The sequence below is a fragment of the Gossypium hirsutum genome, chromosome A01, assembly GCF_007990345.1.
Source record: "Gossypium hirsutum isolate 1008001.06 chromosome A01, Gossypium_hirsutum_v2.1, whole genome shotgun sequence".
Lineage (NCBI taxonomy): Eukaryota > Viridiplantae > Streptophyta > Magnoliopsida > Malvales > Malvaceae > Gossypium > Gossypium hirsutum.
Genome location: NC_053424.1, coordinates 6,307,629 through 6,320,965, shown reverse-complemented (window position 1 = coordinate 6,320,965; position 13,337 = coordinate 6,307,629). Strand labels below are relative to the sequence as shown.

General features: G+C 37.7%; 1 protein-coding gene across 1 annotated transcript; it reads right to left on the bottom strand.

Moving 5' to 3' along the window:
• LOC121207296 (receptor-like protein 19) lies at window positions 1-9,534 on the bottom strand. The gene is made up of 2 exons (XM_041077847.1): window positions 9,295-9,534; window positions 1-1,737 (listed from the first exon to the last, which is right to left on the bottom strand). The coding sequence occupies exons 1-2, from the start codon at window positions 9,532-9,534 to the stop codon at window positions 1-3; spliced, it is 1,977 nt and encodes a 658-aa protein (XP_040933781.1).
• Window positions 9,535-13,337: the final 3,803 nt, after the last annotated feature.

Sequence of the window (13,337 nt, the reverse complement as noted above, 5' to 3'; positions counted from 1 at the left end):
TCATTCCGTTGTGAATACTATATATCCCGTACTCAATCCCAACACTACTCCGCAGCCATACCCCATCATTACAACTTTCCAAATAAAGGGTATTGCTGAATCTTCATCTTCCACAAGCTTTGGTGTTTGTGGCTTTCGTTCCTTCTCACTACCACATTTCTTTGATAGTGGGAAGCCGCACAAATACAAGTTGCCAGCATAGGAATCAATATCGAAAGTATTGAATTGATATCCAACAGGAATTGGTCCAAAAAAGTTGTTTTGCGACACATTTAACACTGCCAGAAATGTCAGTCTCGTCAGCTCGGAAGGAATTCTACCACCAAGCTTGTTAGATGACAGCTCTAATGATTCAAGTGCTGCCATATTTGCCAATGAAGGTGGTAGGGTATCGTTTAAGCTGTTGTGTGAGAGGTTGAGCACTAAAAGAGCATGCAGTTCACCGAGTGCCTCAGGGATTCTTCCATTGAATCGATTGTTTGAAAATCCTATGAGTGTGAAATCAGTTAAAGATTTGTCCAGATCTAGCTCTATCTCCAACCTTTTCATGGTTACTTTTACAAATTTTTTGTAGTTGGGGGGACTTTCATAACCATCTTTACGACAATATACACTTACACGTGTACAAGACCCACCTCCATTTAGACGTGGTTGTGAAGCTGCAACTAATTTCATACGTCTAAAACTTTGGAAGAATTTTTTCGGGAAGGGGCCAGTGAACTCATTTTTAGAGAGATCAAGGATTTGCAAGCTTAAAAAGCTAGAGTTTGCCATGGAATAGTCTAGGCGACCATAAAATCTATTAGAGCGTAAAATAAGAACTTGCAGGACTGGAAGTACACTGAGCCGATGGGGAAAGAGATCGTTCAAGGTGTTGTTTGCTAGGTTCAAAAAACGTAGCGAGGTACAATTAACAAGGGACCGTGGCAATAACCCTTCTAATTTGTTGTCATTAAGAGCAAGAGTTGTTAAACTACTTAATTCAACACAAAAATCAGGGATTTTGCCACTCAAGCTATTATTTTGTAGGTTTAAGATACTGATCCCCCGACTAAGATTTCCAAGACATGATGGAATAATTCCACCGAAGTAATTTTGAGACAAATCAAGAATATGAAGTGAAGTCAAATTAAAAATTGAAGGAGGTATTTCTCCTGTCAATTTGTTATCTGAAATCAGGAATTCTTGCAATGAAAGTGGCGGAGCTAGAAGAGGACCTTGGAGTAGGTTGGAACGAAGATCAAGGGTAAGAATATTCTTCCCTGGAAGTTGCTCTAAACTCGTCAATGAGTTGTTGGAAAGATTTAAATAAATCAATTGTTCCCAACCTTCTGATTCCCATTTGAAAATTGAACCCTGAATTTTGTTATTGGAAAGATCAAGACTGCTCAAGGTTTTCGCAGATCGCAAGAAACTCGGGAATTGCCTTAACTTGTTATTGGAAAGATTAACTTCAGTGAGATTCTTCAACTTTGATGGCACATCTAAGTTGATAACACCACTAAAATTATTTGTCGAAAGATGAAGTGTTTCTAGACTCTCTAGCTGTGAAAGTATATCTGACCTAATGACTCCACTCAAGTTGTTTGATGAAAGATCAAGTTGGGTAAGCTTTGAAAGACCACAGAAAGAACTTGGTATTTCACCATGGATGTCATTATCCGCCAAATCAACCACTTGAATTGAATTAGGCTTTTGAATTTGATTGATTGGACCTGTGAGACTGTTATTACTGAGCTGTAAGTATTCTAAAGATGGCTAAGTAAAAGGCCAAGATGGAACTCCTCCTGTAGTAAGTTATCAGTTAAACTGAAGTCCTTCAGATTCTGAAATCCTGTTACATGAATTGGAAGAGGACCTTCTAGCCTATTGGATGACAAGTGTAAAGAAGTAAGTTGTGTGAGGTTGAACATCGATGGGGGAAGTTGACCACTAAAATTACTGTAGTAACCATTTTTTTTAAAAACGGCGGGGATCGACTTTGATTTGAAAATGAAAATGAATAGAGGGAGTCGCCACCAATCTTTTTTTAATGAGGTGTGATCGGGTCACTTTAAATTAATCATTTTAATAAAAGTCAAGATTTACTAAAACGATAATTTTTTTGGTCTGCGAAAAATCAGAGAACGAGTTCGGGAGTCGGTTACGCACGAGGAAGGATTAGCATCCTCGATACGCCCAAAATTGGTACCTAGTTGATTAATTAGTGTCTTAGTGTCGAAAATTTGAAAACTTGAAAGAATTTAAAATACGATCCCTCTTTGTAAAGAAAATGCTCAAATGTTAAAGACCTTCTCGTCTCAAAATATAAAATGTCACATCCAGTAAATTAGGACACAACATCTTGAACTTTCGAGAGCGAACTTGCCTTTTATATAAAAATTCATGTATTTCAAAAGGATATTCGGTTAGTTAAGGTGAACGAGGAAAATCGAAACCCAGTAAGTTAGGGCACGTTTCCTTGAATTTTCGAACACCGAATATTGCCTTTACTTGCAAAAATCTTATTTCAAGGTAACAAAATGCCATACCCGGTAAGTTAGGGCACAACACCTCGTATCTTCGAGAATAAACATTTTTTCAAAACTCGTATCGCGATTTAAAAGAGTATTCCGTTATTTAGGTTAAAGGAGAAAAATCGAAACCCAGTAAGTTAGGGCACGATTGTCTCGAATTACCAAAAACTGAACATTGCCTCGCCTTAGAAAACACGAGTGAAATTCCAAAGGGATATTCGATTATTTTGAACAAATGGGAGATTTGCAACCCAGCACGATAGGGCACTATTCCTTGAACTGCTAAATACCGAACATTTCCTTTGTTTTTATAAGTTTTTTTTAGAAAATATGAATAAAATTCTAAAGAGACATTCGATTATTTTGAGCAAACGAGAAATTGAAACCCAGCACGTTAGGGCACGATTCCATGGATTGCCAAATATCGAACATCTTTTTCGTTTTAATGAAACTTTTTTTAAAAGAGTCTAAATGTAAATTTATATATAAATATAATACACAATAAAACTTTAAGAAAAAATTTAAAATAAGTGACATGTATATAAAGTTCAAAGTAAATAATAATAAAAGAATTTAAAATCATTAACATATAAAAGATATATACAAAAGTTTAAAAGAAATACCATATGTAAAATATGTAAAGTTGATAATAATATAAAATATATGTTATGTCTAATAATAATAATTATAATTAAAATAATAATATGAATTTTTAGGTTGAATAGACTGACATTTATTGAAGGATTGGCTCAAGGTGAAATAAAGCAAAAGTCACAACAAAATTAAATAGAAAAGACAAAAGCAGCAGTAACCTAATGGCTAAAAATAATGAAGACACACCTAGGATAACAAAACAACAAAAGCATAGAAAATAAAACCACCTTTAACCAAAACCAAAGCAAAAGGAGTAATGAAACATATAAAGCAAAAAGAGTTTAATTTTAAAAAAGGCAAAAATAAAATAAACGAGATGATACTAATAATAACAATAATAACGTCATATCAATAATAATAATAAATGATAAAAATAAAAAAAATAAAAAATAAAAATAATAGTAAAGGAAGTAGAATAACATTAACGGATTTAATCACAAAGTAACTAAATAACTAAAAAAGGACTAAATTGGACTTAAAACAGGAGTTGGGGGTGAATTTGAAACAAAAAAGAAGGGGAAGGACCACATTGCAACACGCGCACAACGTAGAGGGACGAAAATAGGAATTATTCCTTCCCTCCAAAACGACATCATTCAGGTGTGGGCTGAAATGTGATCGAGATAAAGTACGGGGTATAAATAAAAAATTAAAAAAAAACCTGATTGCCAAACCCCTGAAAAGTGGAAGGGCTGAAAGTGTAATTAGCCCTTCCGCAAAGAAAGCACGCGGGTCTTGGCTCAGCGGGTCGGATCAGCCCGCTTCGCGTCAAAACGACGCCGTTTTAAGGTCATTGAACTGACCTAAAATGACGCCGTTTTAGTCAGTTATAAAAGCCCAAATTTTTTAAAAAAATTATCATTTCTTCTTGCTTTCAGGAAAAAAGGAAAGGGGAAGGGAGAAATTCTCTCTAGCCGTCCCACCTACGACGATCGGACCATCGTCCGTCCGTCACCGGCGACCACTATCACGGCGGCCGGATGTGGAAAAAAGGGCCTAATCTAATATTTCGACTCTCCTCTTTTCAGATCTGAACCTCAAACGCCCAAAAAGGGGCCCACGATCGTTGAAAAAGAACGAGAAGACCAATCAGTTTTCTTCTCTCTGATCGTCCAAAAGGTAAGAAAGATGGTTCCTTTTGTAGATCTATGTGTATACGCATTATTTCTTTGACGTGTATAGGCTAAAAAACATGAAATACGTTCGAATCAATCTCTATTTGCTATTTCAATTTTTGTATTTCAAATCTCTTTTTTGTATTCAAAAATAAAAAAAACACAAAAACCTAAAATATAATCGGTTTTCTTCCCTTAAAATACAATCGATTCCCCCCTCTTACAATGAAAACAGAGCTTTTATATAGCCCAAAATCCAAAGAAAAAAATCCAAAGAAAAAAATACAAAGAATTTCATTTTTTGGTGTTTTTCTTTGCTGTCCTTTTTTGTCTTCTTTTGCAGGTATAGAGTGGTGGAGGCAAGTGGGTGAGCTGGTGGCAGACAACTTGTAGTGGCGGGATAAAGTGGGGCGGCGGCTAGGGTTCTTCTCCTCCCTTTTTTGCTGAAAATTATTTAGGTTTGGGCTGGGCTTAGGGTTTTAGTCTGTTGGGCTAAATTGGGTTTGGTTTAATTTTTGGGCTGGTGTGGGTTTCGTAAAATTGGGTTTGTTTGGGCCAAAAATTGGCCATTACAGCTGCCCCTCTTTGCTCATTGTCGTGTAACGAGAATGGAACAAAGACTCAAAAATGATCAATTTTTTTTAGTCTCGCCGAATTTTAATTTCTTGGTACTTGATCTTCTTTAAATGGTCTCTTGACGGCTTCAATCTGCTTCACTGCAACTCAGGAAGGCGATATCTGCTATCTTTGATCTACTCCCCATCTAATACAGAGACGCCAAATCTGTTATCTTTGATCTGCTCTCTGACAATATAGAGACACCAAATCTGTCCTCTTTGATCCTTATAAACACAGGGATGCCATGATGAAATCTTCGATCTGCTTCATTGTAAGCACAGGAATATCAGATCTGCTATCTTCGATCTATTCCCTATAAGCACAGGGATGCCAAATCTGCTGTTTTCAACTTGTTCCCTATAAGCACAGGGATGCCATGCTAAAATCTTCGATCTGCTTCACTGTAAGCACAGGAATATCATATCTGCTATCTTCGATCTGTTCCCTATAAGCACAAGGATGCCAAATTCTGCTGTTTTCAACTTGTTCCCTATAAGCACAGGGATGCCATGCTGAAATCTTCGATCTACTTCACTGTAAGCACAGGAATATCAGATCTGCTATCTTCGATCTGTTCCCTATAAGCACAGGGATGCCAAATTCTGCTGTTTTCAACTTGTTCCCTATAAACACAGGGATGCCATGCTGAAATCTTCGATCTGTTTTACTGTAAGCACAGGAATGTCAGATCTGCTATTTCAGTCTGCTCCTCTGCAACTGCAGGGAGATAAGACTTGTTTTGATCTTCTTTCGCTGAAACTTCAAGGAAATCTGCTGTAACTTTTAGTCGTTCCAACGCCATTTTAGGGAGAAGAGATCTACTGAAACTTTAAGGAGATCTGCTGTGGCTTTTAGCCGCTCCAACGCCATTTCAAGAAGAAAAGATTCACTGAAACTTCAAGGAGATCTGCTGTGGCTTTTAGCCGCTCCAACGCCATTTCAGGAAGAAGAGATTCACTGAAACTTCAAGGAGATTTGCTGTGGCTTTTAGCCGCTCCAACGCCATTTCAGGAAGAAGAGATTCACTAAAACTTCAAGGAGATCTGCTGTGGCTTTTAGCCGCTCCAACGCCATTTTAGGAAGAAAAGATTCACTGAAACTTCAAGGAGATCTGTTATGGCTTTTAGCCGCTCCAACGCCATTTTAGGGAGAAAATTTGCTGAAACTTTAAGGAGATCTGCTGTGGCTTTTAGCCGTTCCAACGCCATTTCAGGAAGAAAAGATTCACTGAAACTTCAAGGAGATCTGCTGTGGCTTTTAGCCGCTCCAATGCCATTTTAGGGAGAAATTTTGCTGAAACTTCAAGGAGATCTGCTGTGGCTTTTAGCCGCTCCAACGCCATTTCAGGAAAAAGAGATCCACTGAAACTTCAAGGAGATCTGCTGTGGCTTTTAGCTACTCCAACGCCATTTCAGGGAGAAAATTTACTGAAACTTCAAGGAGATTTGTTGTGGCTTTTAGCCGCTCCAACGCCATTTTAGGAAAAAGAGATCCACTGAAACTTCAAAAGAGATCTGCTATGGCTTTTAGCCGTTCCAATGCCATTTCAGGGAGAAAATTTACTGAAACTTCAAGGAGATCTATTGTGGCTTTTAGCCGTTCCAACGCCATTTCAGGGAGAAGAGATCCATTGAAACTTCAAGGAGATCTGCTGTGGCTTTTAGCCGCTCCAACGCTATTTCAGGAAGAAGAGATTCACTGAAACTTCAAGGAGATCTGCTGTGGCTTTTAGCCGCTCCAATGTCATTTCAGGAAGAAGAGATTCATTGAAACTTCAAGAAGATCTGCTGCGACTTTTAGCCACTCCAACGCCATTTCAGGAAGAAAAGATTCACTGAAACTTCAAGGAGATCTGATGTGGCTTTTAGCCGCTCCAACGCCATTTCAGGGAGAAAATTTGCTGAAACTTCAAGGAGATCTGCTGTGGCTTTTAGCTGCTCCAACGCCATTTCAGGAAAAAGAGATCCACTGAAACTTCAAGGAGATCTGCTGTGGCTTTTAGCTGCTCCAACGCCATTTCAGGGAGAAATTTTACTGAAACTTCAAGGAGATCTGTTGTGGCTTTTAGCCGCTCCAACGCCATTTCAGGAAAAAGAGATCCACTGAAACTTCAAGGAGATCTGCTGTGGCTTTTAGCCGCTCCAACGCTATTTCAGGAAAAAGAGATCCACTGAAACTTTAAAGGAGATCTGCTGTGGCTTTTAGCCGCTTCAACGCCATTTCAGGGAGAAAATTTACTGAAACTTCAAGGAGATCTGTTGTGGCTTTTAGCCGTTCCAACGCCATTTCAGGGAGAAGAAATCCATTAAAACTTCAAGGAGATCTGCTGTGGCTTTTAGCCGCTCCAACGCCATTTCAGGGAGAAAATTTGCTGAAACTTTAAGGAGATCTGTTATGGCTTTTAGCCGCTCCAACGCTATTTCAGGAAAAAGAGATCCACTGAAACTTCAAGGAGATCTGCTGTGGCTTTTAGCCGCTCCAACGCCATTTCAGGAAAAAGAGGTCCACTGAAACTTCAAGGAGATCTGCTGTGGCTTTTAGCCACTCCAACGCCATTTCAGAGAGAATTTGCTGAAACTTCAAGGAGATCTGTTGTGGCTTTTAGCCGCTCCAACGCCATTTCAGGGAGAAGAGATCCACTGAAACTTCAAGGAGATCTGCTGTAGCTTTTAGCCGCTCCAACGCCATTTCAGGAAAAAGAGATCCACTGAAACTTCAAGGAGATCTGTTGTGGCTTTTAGCCGCTCCAACGCCATTTCAGGGAAAAGAGATTTGTAATTCAGCCTATTACCCTACTGCTTAGGGGTTTAAGGCTCATCGTCTTCGATCTGTTCTACTATTGCTTAGGGAGACAAGATCTGTAATTTTTAGCCTGTTACCCTATTGCTTAGGGGTTTAAGGCTTGTGAATTCACTGATTCCACTGCACTGTCCTCTGAGGAACATGATCTGTAAAATCAATTTCATGTATCTATGCTTATGTCAAATGATTAGGATGCAATGATTGAAATGAATCAAATGCTCCTAACTAGATATGTTGTGAATGTGTCAAATAATTAGGATACTATGACCGAAATGAATCAAATGCTCCTAACTAGATGTGTTATGAATGTAGAAATGTCATTAGCTTCTTCTTCTCTTTTTTTTTAAAAAAAAGGCTTAAGGTATCATTGCTCGTTGTTCATTAGGACATTATCATTGACGTATTACGCTGCCATCTTGTTCGGCTGGTATTCTTGACAGAAAAGTTAAAGAAACAACCACATTTTGCTCAACAAGTTTTCCCCACTGTAATTTCAAAGTCCCTTCCCCTGTACCTTCTGGGACATAAAGTTTGTGCCTCCTACTGCAATTTCAGAGGAATAACATTTGATTTCTTCCATCCATTTTTCTGCAACTCAATGGTATAGGATTTGCATCATCTTCAATCAGTTTGATCTGTTATACTATTCCCTGGGTGTAATGACCAGATGTATATGTCTGATATTTACATGAATGTAGAGTGATCCCACTGCTTGTTCAGGTTCTTGTATTATTTAGAAACTTCCAAAGTAATATACAGAATTTCTTTTGTGAAAGTATTATTGGTCCATTAATCGTTATTTCATTGCAAAATGCTCGAAAACGATCAAAACGATGAACAAGAAGGAAATTGATTGGGAGCATAGCTCGAAATGAATTAATCAAAGATTGCAAACGCAATAAGAAGGAAATTAACTCAAAATGAATGAGTTAATCAAAGATAGCAATGCAATAAGAATAAAATTTATTCGGACATATCTTGAAAAGAATCAAAGATAACAAATTCAAAATAGGAAAAATGGAAGCTAGATGCCCCAGATATCGCAGCCTGAGCTTCTCTGTATCAACTTCTTGAGGACCTTTCTGAGCTCAATATGTGTTTAGGGGATCTGGAGTACTTTGTCAATGCCAAGACGTAGCAAACTCCTTCATTGTTAATTCAGACATAGCAACACTAATGTATGCCCCACTTTGATGCAAATTTGAGCCGCCCTTTCCGGGTTTTCAACTCGAATCCCCTTTAGTCTCAAAGCATCCTTTGCGGGTTTTCGCTTTGGCCTCTCCTTTTTCTTCTTTTTTTTTTCTTTTTTTGGTCTTAAAGCGCCCTTTGCGGGTTTCTACTTTGGTCTCTCACCTTCTAAGTAGAATACACTCCTTGATTGGATTTGAATTCACTGATTTGGGCAAATCTTTGCCATCCATTTCGGTTAAGATCAATGCCCCTCCAGAATAGGCCTTCTTTACTACATAAGGTCTTTCTCAGTTCGGCATCCACTTTTCTCTGAAGTTTTTTCATATAGGGAGGATCTTTTCATTATCAAGTTCCTCTCGTGGAATTCTCTAGGATGAACCTCTTCATCGTAAGCTCACATCGTTCAATGGACCATGACGGAAGGCTTTCAACCTCCTTTCTTCAAATTCAACTGATCGTATCGGGATTGGATCCATTTTTCCTTGTCCAACTTCAGCTCTGACAAGACTCATAGACAAAGAAGCTCTTCTAATAAAATATGTTGCCCCAGTGAAGGTCTTGGCCAACGTTCGATGAGTATAGAGGGTAAATGGTGACTTATTATGCCAATCTTTACAAGTCTCGGTCATCTTCCCCATGATCTTTAATTTGTTGTTGGGTCTTTTTTTTTAGAATTTGATGACTGTCGACCTAGTGACATTGGCATATGAAACAACTTTTACCCTTTTCGCGGAGTAATCGATGACCCCAAAGGCGAATCGGTATTGGTTAGAAGCTTTCAAAGAGATCGGCCCATAACCTCCATGCCTCACATAGAGAAAGTCGAAAGAATGAAGAGGCACATGAATTTCCTCTCTATAAATTTGACATTTACGGTATACTGATGCAATCCCTTTCTATGGTGGGCTAGCAGAACCCAAATCTCATGATTAGCCTGGCCATCGTAAAACCATTAGCATATGTCATTCAAAACCCTGCAACATCCCCATGTTTTAGTAGCCGGGAGTATCTTGATACGATTGTGCAAAAATGACGTCTTGCTTTGCCTTTTTGGTAATGTAGACTCTGATGTTTGCCTATTTCTCTTGTCCTATGCCTACTGTCTGTTGACTTTTTGTAAGAGAGGATATGTTTTCATCTTACTCTACCATCCTTAACAAATCAGAGAGTAGTTTACATCTCTATCATATTCAAAGTGCTGAGATCCCTTTATGTCAATATTTCGCTCAAAAGGAGACCCAGAGTTGGTGACAGCGTTGCTCACATCATTGATATTTGGGGACCTGTTGTAGGTACGAAGGTAGATTCCAAAGAATAAATGATTCTAAGGATGATTATTTGTATAGCATGAAATGAAATAAGAGAATATTTGCTCAAAAAGATGCATTTTATTGAAACAAAGATTTAGGACACAAGCCTATTTCACAAAAGGATTCTTATTGCTTCTAGACTTAAAGTAATAAATGTGTTTTGAATATTACTCTAGATTAGCTCTAAAAATAAAGGGATCTCTTCCACAGTCCCATTGTTCAAAACACTCCCAAGTATGCAAAAGTTTGGAGACTTTTATTCCTCAGTTCCCTTTTCGGATATATCATTCAAATTCATCGGTATTCCTTTTAGGCTTTTGACTTGTCGTGTAACGTAAAGATGCCTAGTCATTTGACTTTTGTCAGTTCCCAAGTTAATTGAGATAATTTTACCTAATTAGGGTCCTTTTAGGGAAAGTCTAATGCAAAATAATGCAATGCAATGCAAATGCATGAAATGAATGCAAAAGAAATGAAGGTGTTGATTCTAAATTCAATTCTATTAGAATAATTTTTCTAGAAGACAAATTTCTTTACATGAAAATAGATTACATATGTGGTATTGCCCTTCATAGTCCAAGTAAACGCTGATTTTTTCTTCATGGTCGAACCCTGTAAATTCTCCAAAAGATGCCTTTGCTAGCTCCTTACTGCTTAATCTGAGCCTCGATCTCTTGCTCGCTTATCTCCATGATGCTCATCAAAAAGTGTCGGCTCTTGGATAATCTTCGTTGGCAATCAAGACATGTATTCCTTTGTGGACTTCTGGCTTTCTCTCGTCATGCTCTTGTTGGCTTGAATCTCTGGCAATTACATATGTATTCCTCCGTGGACATCAACTTTCTCTCGTCGTGTTTATTTGGACTATATTTAGACGACCGCACTATAATCCACTTTATCAAGAAATTCGTTTCCTTATGACAAACTATTCTATTTAGGAATTGAATTTTGAATCAACACATTCTTTTCTTTGATGTAATGTAATGCAAATGGATGAATGCAAAAAAAAAGGAAGGCATTGATTCTGAATTTAATTTCATTAGAACAACTTTTCTAGAAAGCAAATTCCTTTACACAAAACGGACTACATATACGGCTTTTCTTTCATATTCCAAGTGAAGACACCTATCTTCCTCTTCATATCCAGATATTACGGTTGAGTCTTGTGAATTTTCCAAGAGATGTCTATATTAACTCCTTTTTTACTCGATCCAGGCTGCGACTTGTTGCTCACTTATTATTGTGATACTTGTCAGCTCCTTTAAGAAGGTCAAGACGTGACGACTCTCGAATAGTCTTTGTCAGTTTCTGTCTTCAGGCAATGAAGCAAAGTCTTGTATTTCTTCATGGGCTATCAGTCTTCTTTCATGTGTTCACTTGGACCATATTTAGACAACTGTATTATAATCCACTTTATCAAAAAATTCGTTTTCTTATGACAAACTGTTCTATTTAACAATCAAATATGAATCAACACCTCCTTCTTAGGATGATGTAATGTAATGCAATTATAAACAAAACAAAAATAAAACACGTTAGTGCAGGATAAATAAATAAAAAATAAAGCAATTCGGGTGACCACTAGGGGTTCGGAGTGGCTCTACCTAGGGTGGGCTCCTAGGTCTCTCTATATGTGGCTTGGTTCTAAAGTAATGGTACCTGAACTAGCAGATTCCTCGATCCTCGCCCATTATAGGCTCATATAGACCGAGTTCAGTTCAGGGGGATACATTTCCCTATGGCTGCATGGAGATGAAAATCTCAAGAAGACATAGGTACAGATGTATCCTAGAAGCGATCCGCTATCCTGCACGGAGGTGAAAACCTCACGAAGGAATAGTTTCTCACTCCCACTTAAAGGGTGTAACCACAACGGTCATGTAATACAATATGCGAGGATATATGCATAAAAGCTCGAAACAATTAAAGAAAATAGGAATAAAATGATGAAAAACCGTAAGAAAAACGGGTGAAATGCAATGAAAGAACCGTATATTAAAATCAAATTTTCTATTTTTGACAAAAAGACAAAAGTTAATCAACTTGTGGCTTGACTCTCTTATTTGGGTCATCAGTAGAGTCGCCAAGCTGTCGTAACCATTTTTTTGAAAAACGACGGAGATCGACTTTGGTTTGAAAATGAAAATGAATAGAGGGAGTCGCCACCAATCTTTTTTGATGAGGTGTGATCGGGTCACCTTAAATTAATCATTTTAATAAAAGTCAAGATTTACTAAAACGATAATTTTTTTGGTCTGCGAAAAATCAGAGAACGAGTTTGGGAGTCGGTTACGCACGAGAAAGGATTAGCATCCTCGATACGCCCAAAATTGGTACCTAGTTGATTAATTAGTGTCTTAGTGTCGAAAATTTAAAAACTTGAAAGAATTTAAAATACGATCCCTCTTTGTAAAGAAAATGCTCAAATGTTAAAGACCTTCTCGTCTCAAAATATAAAATGTCACATCCAGTAAATTAGGACACAACATCTTGAACTTTCGAGAGCGAGCTTGCCTTTTATATAAAAATTCATGTATTTCAAAAGAAATAAAAAGGGGGTTAGAAAACCACCTGACTTTCGGCGGCCGAGGTTTGCCATTTTCGATGAAAAATAAAAGAGGAAAGAAAAGATTCGTAAAAATAAAAATAAAATAGAACCACCTTTGTTTTTTTCAAAACTTCCTTGTTTCTTTCTCTGTTTTATGTATTTTTGAACTTTTTATTTATTCTTAAAAAAAACCCTTTTACATTGATAGATTTTGGCCTTTTATAGCCGAAAATGGATTACATTTGATTTTTTTCTTTCTATTCCTACTGCTCGACTGCTTGGGCTGTTGTTTTTGCTCTTTTACTTTCTTTTGTAGGTTCAAAAGGTCAACATTGGTGTGTAACGAGAACAGAGCAAAGACTTTTAAGAAAGACCTTGGCTTCTTTGGTGCTTCTCTTCTTCAGGTCGCTTTATTCCAATCCACCATATCTTGTTGCTCCGATCTATTCCACCGCAACTTCAGATAAATAAGACTTGAAGTTTTAATCTTCTTTGCTGCAAATTCAGGAATGTGAGATTTGTGGTTTTAGGTTTAATCCGACTTACTGCAACTTCAGAGGTATAGGACTTGTTGTTTTAATCT

Coding starts and splice junctions, on each gene's coding strand:
- LOC121207296 (XM_041077847.1), bottom strand. CDS start 9,534: ATGGGGAAGATGACCGAGACTTGTAAAGATTGGCATAATAAGTCACCA. Junction 1,738..9,294: donor GTCATGGTCCATTGAACGAT/GTGAGCTTACGA, acceptor GAATACTTACAG/CTCAGTAATAACAGTCTCAC.